Genomic DNA, 17,500 nt, shown 5'->3' with positions numbered 1-17,500 from the left:
CACTCTGACAGTCCATCACTTACCAACATGGTAAAGTTATTATGGGAAGCGGGGGGGAAGCCGCATCTCTCGGTACCCTGAGCATTTGTTTCTGTGCTATGGTTATGCAGTCAGAGAAGCAGAAAAGGAACACACATTCTAAAAACATGTGCATTTAAAATCGTCACAACTACCGTCCAAACTATGCTGAAATGTATGAGAAAAAATAAAATATTTGCCTGTCAAATATTTTGGGATATGAAAATGTTTAGATATCAGTGATGAGCCAGTCATCAAATGTATCAGTATAAAAACATAAGATATCTTTCTTTATGGGTAGAGATGATGCAAACCCTCTTTATCAAACAGACCACAGTTCAGGCTTGGGCACCATGAGACCAATGTGTATATATGTATATAACAATGACAAATCCTGGTAAAGTCTTACTACACAACTATTGTGCCAGCCATATATACTGTATACACATCCCTTTCTTGAAACAAATATAAATTTTCAACACCAACTTTCTTGAAAATACAAATCAACTCATTTGATTTCTCTCTATACAAATCCTGAATACAATTTTGTCCAACCTTAATATCGAATGTCAATACACTATTTTCTATATGCTTCTTTCATTCTAAAAATATCATATATATTTAGTAAATGAAAGCAAATACAAGACCAAAAGAAGTGGAAATCTTTGACTTGGATAAGACATTCATTCATTTCATAACATCAAACTTTACCACAAGACTATACATACAACTGAAAAAAAAAAGTAGAAAAAAAGGAACAAGATATGCTTCCTGGATACAGATGCCACTTATCACAATTTTAAAATATTGTGAAGACTGGTACTAATGGCAAATTACAATATAAAAGGAGGAGGATACAAAGCTCACACGGGCAAATAAAATTGTGACTGGTAAGAATTTATATAAAAAAAAAGAAAAAAAAAATCACTTGAAATCACTTGCTTACAGGGAAAATATGGACTAGTAGAAAAAAACTAGATTTTGAGGATCTGGTTCCCTGTAAGAGAGACTGGGTTTCGAGCCGAAGCCAAGCCCCTTTGCATCAAGCACAGTGTCATTCCAATTAAAACCTAGGGGGAAAATTTGTATCAACACAGTATACACTTCATTGGTTGTTGTACCCTGTTGGTACAAACGGTGTCACTTTCTCTTTTACCTTCACATGCTCCCTCTAGCACCAATGTAGCTTGGTGCACGCGATCATGATATGACTGACTTCACTTGTGTTTTGTATAAAAGGAATGAAAACAATCAGGAATAAGAACTTTAAAAATATCATTAAAAGTTTGCAAAAATGAAAAGGACATATGATAATCATCATGATAAGTAGACTGCTACATCATCAAGGGACATAGCAGTTCTACAGTAAGTGCACAACAACTGATTACAAGTAACCTTTCTAGTGAATAGAAATGAGTACACGTCTTGCATTAACTTGGAAATGTGCATGTACTCAAGTTACAAAAAACCCTCAATAGTTCAATATGAAAATCAAAATAAATAAATACAATAATCATTATCAATTAACTGAAAAAAAGGAGATACAAGACAACTTAGGTGGGTCATTCCATGTCTATTGCCTGTGCTGACTTGTGAAACTAAAAAATGACTAGACTACCAGACGAGCTAAATAAGACAAGTCAGGGAAATGGTACTGATGGTCAAACCTATCTGTCTACGATTATCTTGGCAGATCTGAGGTATAATGGTTTTGTTATAATCTCATCTTTCTACAAAAATTGGATCTGTCTTAGCAACAAGAAAATTTGACATGTTTCAGAGCAACCACTCGAGACTTTAATACTGCAGGAGAAAACATCGTTCCTACACTATACCTCAATCTCCTCAGTACTTCAAGTATTTAGCTCAGTGCAACCCTGCTTCCGGGGGATAATGAGATTAGTAAAAGAAGATAAAAGAAATAAAATAGAATAAAAACAATAATAATAGTTATAATAATATTGGTCATATAATGAGGCAATATGATAAAACAATTGGGAAAAAAAAATAAAGGCAGTGTTTCAAGTTGATATTATTGGCAGATGAGCAAGAGAGAGAAGGAATGGACATTTCTTTCAAATCAGCGTTTCAACAACGCTGTGGAAAATAAGACCTTGAAAGAAATCAATGTAATCTGTGTATGGCAAAGTTGGGAATAAAGTGGGCATATAAGAATAGCATTAACTTGCATCAAACCTGAGATTGTGGGAACGAAGTCAGCAGTGGGGCACTTTACATTAACACAACAGTCTAGTTTGAAAATTGTCATATGAAAAAAAAAGGAAAGAAAAAATGATTAAGTAAATAAATAAACGGGACATAAGTAAAGAAATGGCATCTGCCTTGTAACTGAGTGCACATCACAAAAACAAAAAGTAAGAGCTAATACATATACCAATTCAAACTACTAATCAGAAGAAACATTATACAAAGGGAAAAGTCGTGAGTTCTCCAAAGAATTCAGCGTCGGTGCATCCGCCAAATATTCGGGGTAATTATGTTTTTCAATTATTTTTTTCACATTTTTATATAACAAATAGTCAACGACAATTATGAAGCACCATTCAAAATAATAATAATAATAATTATAATGAAAAAATAATAAAAACAACTATCTTCTTGACATGGACAGGGTTAATTTATGAAAATAATGTGGGTTAAAATTTCCTGATATATATATATATCTGTCATTAAATACTGAAAACTATCAACTAGGCAGCATCTCTCATCAACTGTTACAAGTGCCATGCTAAAATCAACTTTTTTTTTTTTCTGCATTACTTTCACTTAGTACATGTCACGGAAGATTGATGCATGATAACGTTTTGTACTGTCATCAATAGGTATGTATACAAAGAGGACAGAAATAAGGTACTCTAGCATCTATAGTCAATGGCAGTAAATGGTACATGTCTCAGACAGATCTCTGACTCTTGGAATGTCACACACTGCAATGCTTGAAACATCTTACAAGTTGAGCACGATGGAATAGTGGCAGTGAAAGTTAAAGGGCAAGCAGTAGGGATTGAAACATCAGGTTAAACCCCCGCTGAACTGAATGACGCAGCAATGACAAAAAAAACACAAAAAACATACAATTAAAAAATATATATATAAAACTAAAAGAAAAACCATCAAAAATACCATTTCCTCCAAAACATCTGTACACCCTCCCTCCCCAACAACGGACTTACTGATGAATACGTTACTTAACAAAAGAGGACCCAGACAATGCTCTATGCGAATCTTTCTGTATAACCTGACCACCTCCTACTGCATGCCCCACACTCTGTTGGCTATCTTTGGCAACAAAACAAGTTACAAATGCGTCCATGTGGATACACACAACATGGCTTCTCATGCATAAATACCATAATCGTAATGATAAAAATGTAAAAGAAAAAAATATTAAGTAACTAAAGAAAATAATATCAAAAAGATGTTCATGGAGATAATCATAATACTGTTACAAATACCAATAAAAAAGAAACAAATCTACTTTTGCTAATATCATTATAACTATGATTACAAATTATCATAATCATAATCATAATTATATTTACAATACAAATGACAACTGAAAACATTAATCAAAATAACCATAATAATTAACTTAAAATGCAACACCAGAAGTAAAAAAGTAATAAACATTACCGATAATGATAATAATAGTAGCAATAACGAAAAATCTTATTAATAACATAAGATTTAAATTACTGTAAAAATCATAATATAATAATGATAATACTAATAACAATGATAATGATAAAAAATAATAAAGAAAATAATAATAATATTGATGATAACAACAATAATAATAATAATAATAAGTTAATGAGCCACTCAAACTTACATCCTCAACAGGAGGCAGACACTCAGCCTCATCTCGAACAACTTCCAAGTGCCCTGTCGCAAGTGTCCTTCTGTTTCTTCTTTTGGAATCACTCACCCTCAGTCATACACGAACACAAGTCTGAAGTTTATTTCACCAGATAATTGTAACCATAAAACAAATACACGACTTATGTACATGACTAAACAAATAGTACAAATGTTTGTATGTGGTTGCTAAGGGTAATTCCAGTATCGCTCAATATCACTGGTCACATCCACAAGTCACAGTTATTTTAAATGTTCTCACTTCCCGCACTTTTTCCACTACCATAGTTCTTGAGAATTTAAACATTTAAAAATATTTTGCTCTATCTGCCCTGTTCACCCAAAGCAACCATATCACAAAACTTAAAAAAATGAGGTTGCTCACTGCATGACACAAACCTCGCGCACTCTGTATCGTTCATTCTGGCAGTGTATGATGAACACAGTCTTAATGTGGTTATAGGGTTGGTGCCTTATGCAAGTCTTGCATTCACAACTGACTCCACCTTCTTGCTCTGCATATCTAAAATGACTTTGCAAGAATAAACCTTCGTACTACAACTAATGGCTCAACAAAATGACTAAATCCTTCATCCACTTTGACTGCAGCGGTGAGGAAGCACTTCAGACTCAAGAGTAATATCACAAGAGTTGAAATGCCAACGAAACACAGGAAATGTTTCATTGCCGCTAGAGTCTAGATGGATGAAGAATAAAGACAAGGCTTTACACCTTGGCCTAGGAGGAACTCGGACAGTCCCATTCTATGAGGTACTGGACTTTCTCTTCAAGACTTACTCTCCTCGCTAACACATGGAACTTTTCACCATTCGCTATTCTGTTTGCGGCCCCGAAGTAATTATTAACGGTTGACTTCAGGTCACTATATGAGAAACCAGTGTCACCCACTTTGGCATCCTCGCCTCCTTCACTACCATCCTCCATCTTGTTGCTGGAATTCAGCCTCCCACTTAGTGCATAGTCCACACAATTCTTTATGCTGTTGGTGCCATTCAACCTGATATCATTTCCACCGTTCATATTGATGGCGCCATTCTGTAGTAGGAACATTAGCTTCGCCTTGTCGCACTTTTTGCGGAAGCGTCTCCGCTTTACCTCCCCATTTTTGCCAATGCGGATGTCGTTCTCATTTAATTTTCGCTTTAGGGGTCTGATGACTGGCATGCCATAACTGAGAGAGTCGAGATTCAGGAAGGGATTGTTCTGGCCCTCGAAGTTGGATGGAGGAGGAATGAAGGAATCAAGTGTGCCATGCGAGGAGGTCTCATCACCGCTTGTGTCTCCCGGAGTGATAGAATTTGGGGTGGTTATCCCAAGGCCTGACTTGGTAACTGGCCGCAAACCTTTGCCCTGTGGAGAGATCAAATCAATTATCTGACTACAAAGATAGGCAGAAAAAATAGAAAGAAATTACTGTGCTGTTTTGTAATATTTTACACCCAGTTTTTTAAGCACTTTCAACAAAATACTGATAACAGAAGTCTAACTAGTAAGTAAACAGGAGAGAAAAAAAAATTCAACCAAATCTAATAAACCATTCATTCAACCTCCAAATAACTTAATATTATAATTGACTTCAATTAACCCTTCCACTGCAGCAAAAAAAAAACTACACCACTCCTTCCCTTTCCATTTCTTTTACTACTATTATCTCAGTCTTCTTGCTGTACAAAACAATCCTCAAATTGAAAAAGAAAAGGGATTAAAAGCTATACACCCACTGCATAAAGCTTTCTGAAGATGACTGATGGTCCTGCACACAATGCAGTACTTATTTATTCACAAAAAGTTTCATAAAATTATTAGAAGCTTGTGGACCACACAGACAAGGTAGACTGTGTTAGTGAGAAAAGTTCTAATTATAATGTGCAATAACCATCAAGAATGCCTTCGGTGCCCAATGTCTGCCCTTTTGACTTTGGTGTATCTGTTCGAAAAATATTTGTCACGAGCAAAACAAAAATCAGTCTTCTCTGATCATCACCAGTGTACGAAATAAAATATCAAATATATATAAAAAAATTAAAAAATACAAGGAAACAGAAGAGGGAAATCTGTATTTCAGACTGATTAGAAAATATAGTCAATACAATATGGGCATAGGAATAGTCATATGTTGTCATATTTCGTGTAGGCAAAAAAAGGTAAATACCTTCTTTTTTATATATATGCAACAACAACATACACACAAGACATTAAATACCAAATTGTTGACATCCGACATGATGGCAGCTGATATGATGCAGTTTCAGCACCTCTCGGCAGACATGAACAGTCGATGTATATATACTCTACAGTGGCACTGTCAAATTATTACAAGAATGTTTCTAATGGATATCGAGGGTTCACCACAGTGAAAGGGTTAAAAAATAAAAGTGAAATAAAAATGAAATTCAAATACAAACATATACAGACAAATAAATCCTATTGTCAGTATTACAATGAAGATAAAGATGGAAGAACTAAAAACAAAGAAAGAACAGGTCTTCCTCTCCTTACCTGTTTCAACGCCTCTTTCAAAAGCTTCTGTGCCCTTTTCTGTTTCAAATCACGCAGGTCATTTGCTGACTGCAGGTTCTGCTGGTTCTTGGGCGGCCGGCCTCGTTTTCTTTTCACCGGGGCTTGTGATCCTGTTGTACTATTGGCTTTAACCGATCCTACTTCTTCTATCATTTTCTTTGCCTGGAATAAGGAGTTTACATTGGAACATCTTACTCCAACCTTAAAGAAGAAAGAAAGAAAAGAGAAAAAAAATCTAAAAATCATAAACAAAAGACATAATTATGATAAAATCAAATGAAATTTTATTTTCTTGTATATCAATTTTACTTTAATCTCTCTTACATGAAAGAAAAAAAAATGACATTAAGATAAATGCCATACAAGTAGTAACTCTTGGAAAATTGCATGACATCAAAAAATTTCCACATGCACTGCCCAATGCAGTTTAGTATTAATAATTTTGCATTTACACATATTGCTTCAGAAGTGTTAAGTCTCCTAGGAGTTAAATACTAACCATATCTAATCTCAACAGTTTACCCCACTCTGCGAATTTTGTTTGTAAAGTTTCCTATTATCATTACTGCTATTATTGTTAGTATCATTATGTGTAATAAATAAAATTCAAGGAATGGGATATAAATAGTAGTTAGATAGGCCTAGTAATCAACTCTCAGTAACAAACCACAAAATTACTCAAACAGAAACACTGTGGACAACACACACACAAATTAAATAAAGAACTACAAAAACTACAAGCAAGACCAAATACCTTTTTATCATCCATGAGAATGTCCAACTCGCGTTTTCTCTTTCGTCTAACACTGCCGCTGTTGGGACTCTCCTCCTCCTGCTCAAGGGTACTGGGTGACAGGGCTCGCTTCTTGGCCGGGCTGAACCGTGCCAAAGCCTCATCCACCTCCTCCTGCTTGTCCTCGCGCAGCTTGTAACTTCGGGGGATTGGAGGGCTGTAGGAGGAAAAGGAAGCATCACTTGTATTTTTCATAGATAGATGTCTCTCCTCCCTTTTAATGGGTAATTAAATAAAGCTTACTGTACTGAAATGTAAAGCATAATATTGAATATCATTATTTAATTTACTGCATTGCAGCATTCCCGAAAAGTTATTTCTTATGAACCTCATATTCAATCAAATCAGCACCATTGCATGCTTAACCCTAACAAGTAATATGCCAAAAATAAATCATAAAAATAAAATGTTGCTGAAAAAATACTAACCATGTTACAAGCATAATTCAAGCAAATGATAACAAGAATTCACACCCACAAAACATTTGTATTTGTTCAGTTTTCATTTTTCCCCTAATAATTCTACACAATGTAAAGATTATATAGCAAAATAGGACAACAAATAAATAAACAACAAACTAAATTAATAATAAAAAAAATAAAGAATAAAGAATAGAGCATATTATTAATACACAGGAGCATAGCCTAAGTGTTCTTACCTATCTGCATTGCGAGTCTTTTTGTTTCTTAGCGTTATGTGTTTGATGGAGTCTTCTGTGATAACACCCACGGCAGGTAGGGTAATAGCTGGCACAGGGGGTGGGACACGTACTCTTAGGCCCCATATACTGGTTTTCTTTTTTATTTCCCGACCACATTTAAACCTGTTGGCAGAGCAACGATAAAACTGTGAAGCACAAATATATGATATACAACTGCATTAACGAGTTATATTTAGGGTTCAAAATAGATGAAAATGAAAAGGAAATTAATCTTCTCCATTTTCAGGTATATTAACAAGGCTAGGAAAAACAACAAAATACAATAGTATCAGCAGTTATCAAAGCCACTGATGCCTGGATGCCAAACATGCAAGACACAGACACACACAAATAAACCATGAACTCTCTGAACATGTAACCTCCTGTCTTTAGTCGTTCATCTTCCCTTTACTTATCCAAACTACAGCCACACTTATAAGTCAGATATAAAGCCAAATCATTAAAACACTAGCTTACAAACCTTGGTCTGTTTCCTTCCAGAACTCTTAATACTTCGTGTTTCCTCTCACTAACTCGAATGTTTTGAAGCTGAAATCAAAGAAAACGTAACAACTGTCAAGTTACAGTTCAAGTAAAAATTGTGGCTCTAGTATTTGCAGCCAGCACACATCTCTTGAGTCATTTAATTCACAAATATGTTGCACTACCTTAAATCCTCAGTGACAAGCACATCTATAGTCATCATGATGTTATGGCCAATGATATATATACACCACATGACTTGCATGTACACAGCTTAGGCCTAGCCACAAAATCTAGACGGCTGAGTAATATTACATCACAAAAAATTCAGGCTCCATCATAAGGTTAAAAAGGAAGAAATTATCAAACTGGAAAAAGAAGAATGCTACAACGTAGATGGTAAGCTGAGGAGAGGAATGAGAGAGAGACTAGACCAGAAGAGAATACAAGTTGAAGAAATTTCCAGAATTAACAGAATAAGATGGGCAGTAGAAAAATAGAAAATCAATTCCAAAAAAAGGGAACTGAGAAAGACGGATCTGACATCAAAGAAAAAGGAAATGAGAGATTAACCAAGAGAGAGAGAGAAAGGCAGAAAAAAAAAGACAAAACACAACTTACCCCTAGTGGTGCTTGCAATAATTCCCAGTTGTCATTGATCCATTGTGTGATGGTGTCCTCATACTCAAAGTAAGTTTTGGAATCTTGCAAAGTTAGATTAAATATTGATAGATGCACAACATCTACCCACTTCACATCTAATCTATGAAGGAATTCTGTTCCTTCATTGCACAAAGCACATACAAAAACATAAAACCTGCAAGAGAACATGGAACTTCAAAAACAAATACGAAAGCCAAAGATTCCTTGCAATGTTTTCAAATATAAAACAGATTAATAATCATACAAATTTCTACATCAAATCTACATTATAAAATATCAAATCAAAGCGGGATTGTTAAGAAGGCTGTGAAATATAACGCAAGTTAAAACTGAAGGAAACGGGACAAGAAAGGAAAAGAGAACAAGAGGAAGGAGGACAAAGTGCGGGAGGAAAGAAGGATGAGGATGAGGATGAGGAGAAGAACAGGAACAGGAACAGAAAGAGGAAGGAAGGCTGGGTTAGAAGCATGGATAAAGTGGGTTGGTGAAAAAATCAAACCAACATAAGCATAAATGGGATAAAACATCAACCATGAAAAATGTTTATGAGATAACTCACCTATCACCATACAAGAGGGACAGATGTAGACAATCAACACAGGCTTCATGGAACCACTGTTTACATCGTTGGCACTGAAGCATGCGGTTATACCATTCTCCTGGTCCACCGCAGTAGCAGTACGTCTGCTCTCTGTTGCTTTTGTGACCTTGGTCCCATGTTAAGCTGTTAATCTGAGAAATGTTTTGAAACATAATTAGTAGGATATCATCAATACATTTAAAGTTTGTTTTTTTCATGTTTTACTCCATTCATCTACACTGACCAAAGTGAAATTTACAGTTTCATAATTGCTATTTTATACATAATTATCTAAAGTTGCAAAGTTGATACATCAGAATAATAATACTTTAAATATTACTACTAATTCATACATGATATGCTACTAAACATGTTACTTACATCATATGGCAGGTCTAGTTTGGTATTCTCAGGTTGCTGCTGCTGTGGCCGTGGTCGCTGCTTGCGTGGAGAATTCTCCCTTGATTTTTTCCGTTCTTCTTTCTCCATGGCTGAGTGGCCTGCACACCTTGGACACTCCCACTGGCTATCAGGCTCACAATATTCCTTCCCTATCCTTGGCTGTAACAAAGAGGAATCTTTTCTTGGGAAATGATACAAAAAATTTTATGTTTAAAACTTTCTTGGCTATTCATCTTTACTGGAGAGGACAAGAGAGTTAATCCTGTACCTGGAGACAATCTTGATGGTAGCCTTGCTCACATATGTGACACAAAACAATTTCATTTGTATCCCAGCTTTTGGAAGACTTGCATATAACACAGAGATCATCAGATTCAGGCAGTTTCAGCTTGGTGAGGTCTTTGTAGAGGGACCAGTGGGCCGTGCTGTCCTCAAACTGCACCAGGCAACGTTCATTTTCACTGTCAACCTGCAAGGGGACTTCGCTATGAATCACATCCAGAGCCAACAATTTACCACAAGGCCAATTAGTCCTCTGTTTCCCACTAATGAAGATACTATCATTCTATAAACAGATGTACATTTATGTTATTAAAGAATCCCAAATTCAGACAAGAGCAGAAAGGAAGCACCCATAACATTTGAGAAAGAATACCATGGAATATGTACAGTGATATGGTGGTGGTGGTGATGGGAAAAGGAAATCTCTTCCATTTAGAAATTCTCAAACTTACGAAAAAAAATCCCCCAAGTGATGCAAGACTCAACTGAAGAAGAAAAAAGAATGAAGAAAAAGGAATGAGGAAGATAAAGGACAGAGGCTTGTAGCTCCTCACCACAACTATAGTTCCTAGATAATACAGGCCGTCCTTTCCATGCGAGAGTACATCCTGGCCCTCTACGAAGCGTGACTCCCTCTCTTTGGTGGTGCTGTCTGGTGTCACGAACCCACTGTCACCCTCGCTGTCCCCATCCTGCATTAGGAAAGGGGAAGGAAGGTCAGGAAAACGGTCCACAACCTTGAAAGATCATAAAGGATTTTTAATAAAGGAGTTTTGGTTAAAAAATATATATATAATTATAAAATAAAAGCATGCAATGTTGAAGAATAACTCTCAAGATATGCTCCCTTTACTAACTGGAAAGATAATGGAATTCAACTCTTGCATAAAGGATTGAAGAAAAGAGTATACATACATGTACATAAATAACGCATCATAAAAGTAAATGACAATTGTACAATAGTTCCTATGCAGCTTCTAGCCTTAAGACAATACAAGATTTAAACCAACTGATACAGCAAACAAGTCTTTCAGTTACTAACTTAAGCCTCTTTATTTATAAAAATCATTACATATTCTAAAATGCTTGAAATATCAGTTTTACTCAATACATTTCCAATGTCACCAACTTGAGTAGTCAAAGTTCATAATGATTAGTAGGATTACATTCAGATAGCTGCATCATCAAAATATAAATACATATCAAGTCTTAAAAACTTTTTCTTTACTTTATTTTACAAGACATTAATGAGTCCACAGCTCATCATCTGACAGCTTTTAAACAAATATATTACAATACTCCCATTATCTGCAACATCTGTTATACATTGACAAAGTTTCTCAGGTGCATATGCCACAAAACAGTGTGAGCTAAAATGACCTCTGTTGAAAATTTAAGCCAATCCCAACTCAAGCTTTAGGAAGCATTTTAAAACACAACATGCACATACATAGATAATGAAATAATCAATAATTCTGTGTATTCACAAGTCTTTAATGAACCTTTCAACATCAAAATCCCTGACATAATCTCCAAAAAGAAGCAAAACAACATACAGCCACATTATATTATACCAGCAGCTAATCTTTAAACATAACACAAATACAAAAAAATTAAGTCTTTGTTACTTTTCACAATTTTCTTTCTTTGTTTATACATTCTTGATAATAGTAAAAGCAACTGATGAGCAATAAAGGCCAGTATCTTATGAGTTAGTAAAAGCATCATATGGTTATTTGCCAACAGGGTCTTCCACTATGTAACTTCCTCACTGTGGCAAAAACTTGAAAAAGAAAAAATATATATTATATATATACATTAAACTGAAGTATGACAATCAACATAAAATCTTTTTCAGATATCAAAATTGGGAAAACAATGAGAAAGTCACACAAAATAATTAAATTACTATCGAGATAGCAAGCGGACGATCCTCTGTGCAAAAAAAGTGAATGTCATAAGCAAGAGATATTGTGTAACTGTCAAGCATGTTATAAAAATTTTCAATCTCCATTATCATTGGACAAAATATTCTTTATGCATACAATATGGAGCAGCTACAATGCAAATCTGAACCACCTCAAGTATTTATAAAGTAAAAGGGTCTTCACAGGTAAAAGGGGAAGTAAAATAAATAAATCAATATAAAATATACATAACTGAGTGGCTTCCCTACAAGACTACTGATGACCTATTAATCCAAACAAATTTATCAAAAGATCAGTAAATAATGCATAATCAAGCTAATTCATCAGCTTTATCATCTATTAATTACTTACTAATAGATCTAAAATACTTTCATTGGCCCTAAGATTTGGGAGTCATTTACTGCTTGTAATACAAATTTAATCACAATCTTCTGATACATTACTATTTCACATACCAGAAAGTAAGGAGGTATGCAAAATTCACCAGAAGTGGAGGGATCTCTACACCTGACATACTCATGAACATAACTCTCAGCATATCTTGCATTTGGAGGTATCTTGTTTGCATCTCCAGGTTTAACTCTACAAGAAGCACAGCATCGATCGTCTACTTTTTTTCTCTCAAGATAAAATTTGTTGCTAGACTAATACTGCAAAATGATAAACCATGAACCACTTGCCTAAGTAAGAAGAAGACAAAGTGGGCAACTCCAGTTACAACTGAAATGATAAAAACAAAACAAACAAGAAGAGAAATTAAATTAAACAATGCAGATTGGGGAGACGAGTGACAAGATGATCTCCAGTGATATACATGCAAATATTATAATAATCAAAAAGCCTTGTTACCTATATCTCTTCTACATTTACATACTATTATAATAATCTGAACAGAAAACAGAATAGAACAAATATGATAAAAGAAACAAGTAAAAGGTTAAAATGCAAAATAATAATTAGGGGCATTTCTACACGAGCAGACGCCCGCACCTCCACCGAGCACCAACACCTATAGGGGGGGAGGGGGGAGGGAAGACTATAGATCCAACCCAAGTCTCGGCATGCTAAGTGTTCCCAATGAAATACACTAGATGAATGGCCCAACTACTGAGACTGTAATTCACCATGTATTAAGATTTTCTTCTTTTTCTAAATAAGAGGTATCAGTTAATGTAATGCTAAAATTGGCCCAGCGTATTAGTACAGTCACAGTCAGAACAGTTAGGTCACCCTATCATTTAGAAGCATGCCAACCAATGTACAGTAGTTTCCTCAATTAGTTTAAATCAAAAAAGGAAAATACATGTATCAGGGAACTTTTTGCAACATTTCAAATCTCATGGCCCTGTTTATCAGTAAATATATTTTGCAATGAAACGTGTAATATAATGTAATGCATTATCCTCTTCAGACACTATTACTCTCATACAGTGTCATACACTTTTAAAGGCATGAGTGCAAAGTGCTGTATTCCATTTACATAAACCCCCAAATGCGCTTCAAATATCATCTCTTGAAAAGGGCTGAAGCTAACACGTGACTTGGAAGAAGCAATGTAGCCTATCAGGTAAAGGATATTCCTTTCGTCAACAGAATGCTGATGCAATGATTACCCTTTATCATGGGGTTGCTATAATTTAACATTGCATAAAAATATTCTTGAAATACATATTCCTCTCAAGACACTCATTTTACTCTCTTACGGGTGGTTTGTTATAAGTACTAAGATTTAAGATAACCCACTATATAATCATTCTGCTCTTGCAACAATTTTCATATACAAATATCACAATCACAAAAAACAATGGAACGATATGGACATATTCTAATGAATTTCATTTCTTCTCACAATCACAAATATGTAAAAATTACTCAGACATCTATTTGTTCTATTGATTCTACTATTGGAGATTGGAAATTTGGGTGAAGATGTAACTATGTAAGAATAACAAGCATGTGTGTCATTTATATTTATAAGATGGAACGAAAAACTTGCAATTTTATTGATTTATACACATAAAAAAAAAGAGGACAGGCAAGTAAGTGAGCACTAAAGTAGTGTTAGTGACTGCTGGGGGCAAAAACTATGAAAAAGATGATAACATGAAATGGAAAACTGACTGGTGATGTATGCTCATGGTCCAATACTGTAGCTTGGTGTCCTTTCCCTAAACATTTGACTTGTACGCTAAGATTCATGTTTTGCTAGTCGTGTAGAAAAAAAAGAAGTTAATGTGAAAGAAAATTTAGCCAATCTATGAGACAGATTTTCAAATATATATATAAATAAATGAATAAACATTTAATATATATATTCTTTTTTTTCTTTGGTAGCCAGCCAAGAAGCCCGAGAAGCAGTTTTCCTACCAATGTAAAAAGATAAAATAAAGATTTTTTGTTTTTTTATTGTGAACCAAGAAAATATGGATAATCACAACTTCACATAAAGACAAAAAAAATCATCTCAATATTTCCTATACAATCCTAGCTTACTATGAAAATGATTTGTGTATATCAAATGAAGCTACATTCATCAGTTTTGTAATTTCAATTTTAGCCTGTTTCACAGTATACCTACATGTCATGATTTGAGTGAAGATTGTCCTAGACCATATGTGGAAGTATATCCCATTGTTACTAGCCAATGATATTACATAAACAAAATAAAAGAAAATATTTACTGACAAAAGTAAAACCTATAGATGTGTGTTAGGCCTAACCATAAAATACTGCTCAGAGCTTAAAAAGTACATTCTTATTACTTCAAGAAATTCATACTTTCTGAAGGACTTACTAATTGCATATTGCTTCTGTGCATATCAACACATTGAAAGTTTAAAACCGAATATTTCGAAAGTGATTATATTGCAGTGCGTAAAAAATGTAATTGTATAAATATACCTTTCAAACAGAAAATAAAAATGGATTAAAAAACTCTGCCAAATGCCAAACCTAATCTTGGTATCATAAGTCACAAATTAACTGTTATATAACCTAACCCAAAATGAGTTAATTTCTTTGATAGGGTGTTTGGGACTTTATCGTATTCTATCTAACCCTTTGTACAAAGGTACATATACTGTCCACTGTGAATCTTATTGCACACAGATGGCTCCACAAGTGCTCAACCACCAAGGGGTTAATTTGTATGCCTGGCAAGACTTCACCTGGTTTTCACATTTCTCAAATTTTCAGGGTCTTTTTTATTAATATTGCTATTAACCCATTGGATCAAGTTACATCATGGCAATCACATCTCCAAAAACAAGGGCAATGGGTTGCACAAGTGGCTACAATCCTAGGCATGTACAAACACTTGTGAGTGGTGACAAGACTTTTTTTTTTTGCCATTTTCCAATGTCAATATTTGTCTTTTGATTTGCTTTATCCATATGGATGCTGAGCATGGAAATAGCATCATCCCTGGAGCCATCATTTTTCCAGTCATAGCTTACGCACATTACATTCCACACTCATTCATCAATGGGAATAACACATAAACTCCCTTCTAAACACCAACTGAGTCTAATCACACTCCAAGAGGTTTATGCACTCATGGTGAGTCTGTTCAATCACCCTGGCCTTCATTCGTGACAGCAAGTTCACATCACCTGGCCCTCGACCTAATTTTTTCCATGAAGGCATGGTCATGTCACCCAAATCATAGGGGTTAAGAATGATACTGTGCTCATTATCAAAATGTTATCAAAATAATGATGGCAATTTTATATTCTATCTATATTTTTTTTCTTTTTATAACTCTTAATAAAAATCAAAGAAAAAAGGGTAAATAGTGGAGACAAGTAAGACGAGCAATTGACTCCTTGGTGACTAAGTACTTGTTCAGTCATCTATGTAAATGCCATTAGTCAACTAAAATCACAATGGACATCGCATACATGTTATGTCATTAACTACTATCTCTTAATTTTCCTAACTTTTTCAAATCCAGACATCACATATCATTATATACCACAGGTGTTTTAAGTAACTTTTATATTACTAGTGTTTTATCCTACTTGTAACTTTGCTGTTTCATTTACTGTCCGACCAGTTTATCTAATTCTGTAAATCTGCCTTTGTGCCATTATACGACACCATAGTACTTTCTGTATATAAAGTGGCACAACTGTGAAATGAAAATCTTAAGAGCGATAAATAGGATTGATTTTCTAATCAATAAATTTAACCAAATTTCATTATTTGTCTAAGGCTAAATATAGCTAATCTGTATCATGAACTAGATAACTATCATAAAATCATTTTGTATTAGTGTTATAAATCCAATAATCATATCAGTTAATAACAGCTTAACCTCCACATAATCCACTCATCTTTTTCTATATTCTATTTCACTTATTGCTGATTTCTAAATACTAGTTAAATGTTTACAGAATTGTGATGAATAATGAAGTATGAGAACATTTCTTTAAGCTTCTCTATCACAGTCAAAATGTTTCTCATATCTGATCCAATTCTTTCAAATGTTTCTTGTGATTTGGGCATTATCATTTCTTATAAATCTTGTAACTTTTTGCATTTATAGAATCCATTCATCACGATAACTAAACCACTAAAAAAGTGAAATAAATAAATAAAACAACACTATAAGAACATCAAAATATATATCTACAGCCACAGAATACAAATACATCAAAGATATCATAACATGTAGAAAAATAACATGGCACTATCTCTCAACTACTAATAGAAAAATGCAAGAAATCATATTGTGATTCTAGACCTAATGTTCTAGATAAAAAAATAATAATAACAGTAATAACAGTAAACTGACTAAAACAGCTGAGTAAAAACAATACACTAAAAGGTATGGGAAAATGCAATACTTCAAATACTTCAGCGTCTCCTGAAGGCGAGTTACGCTTACCCTCTTCCTGGCACCGGACATGATGGTCCTCATCCACAGGCCACACACCACACGCAGCCACCTGCCTCCAGGGATGGTCCTGTAAAGGTTAACAAAAGTATTATCACACTGTTTCAATCTGATTAACTTTGCATCTCAAACACAAGAATTTAGAGAAATAAATAATGGGTAAGCTTTTATATAAACATTCTCTTGTTATACAAGTAGGCTATTGCATCATTTCAGGATTTTGCAATAACCCTATTGCCATTGTAAAACTTGAACATCAAAAAATAAGAAATTCCCCTGCAATTACCACACACTTAAAAAAAAATCTTTCCCAGATCTTTACATTAAGTGTAAA

At 34.5% G+C, this 17,500-nt stretch overlaps 1 protein-coding gene across 16 annotated transcripts in view; it reads right to left on the bottom strand.

Moving 5' to 3' along the window:
• The window catches only part of LOC113828368 (polycomb protein Pcl), a 33,425-nt gene that overhangs the window by 298 nt on the left and 15,627 nt on the right, over positions 1-17,500 (bottom strand). For 5 of the 16 annotated variants that reach the window (XM_027381319.2, XM_027381322.2, XM_027381321.2 and 2 more), the window contains 11 exons: positions 17,158-17,236; positions 10,896-11,078; positions 10,328-10,528; positions 10,039-10,218; positions 9,637-9,809; positions 9,036-9,231; positions 8,413-8,480; positions 7,890-8,054; positions 7,193-7,388; positions 6,418-6,639; positions 1-5,268 (listed from right to left, as the gene is read on the bottom strand). The exon at positions 1-5,268 is cut by the window's left edge and continues 298 nt beyond it. In XM_027381319.2, the coding sequence (XP_027237120.1) occupies positions 4,636-5,268; positions 6,418-6,639; positions 7,193-7,388; positions 7,890-8,054; positions 8,413-8,480; positions 9,036-9,231; positions 9,637-9,809; positions 10,039-10,218; positions 10,328-10,528; positions 10,896-11,078; positions 17,158-17,190 (2,250 nt within the window). In that variant the 5' untranslated portion in view covers positions 17,191-17,236 and the 3' untranslated portion in view covers positions 1-4,635. Of the gene's footprint in view, positions 5,269-6,417; positions 6,640-7,192; positions 7,389-7,889; positions 8,055-8,412; positions 8,481-9,035; positions 9,232-9,636; positions 9,810-10,038; positions 10,219-10,327; positions 10,529-10,895; positions 11,079-12,949; positions 12,990-17,157; positions 17,237-17,500 lie in introns of all 16 variants that reach the window. The other 11 variants (XM_027381328.2, XM_027381330.2, XM_027381329.2 and 8 more) reach the window with 5 other exon arrangements.

The sequence above is a fragment of the Penaeus vannamei genome, chromosome 2 (assembly GCF_042767895.1).
Source record: "Penaeus vannamei isolate JL-2024 chromosome 2, ASM4276789v1, whole genome shotgun sequence".
NCBI lineage: Eukaryota > Metazoa > Arthropoda > Malacostraca > Decapoda > Penaeidae > Penaeus > Penaeus vannamei.
This window is presented reverse-complemented; position numbering and strand designations above follow the sequence as displayed.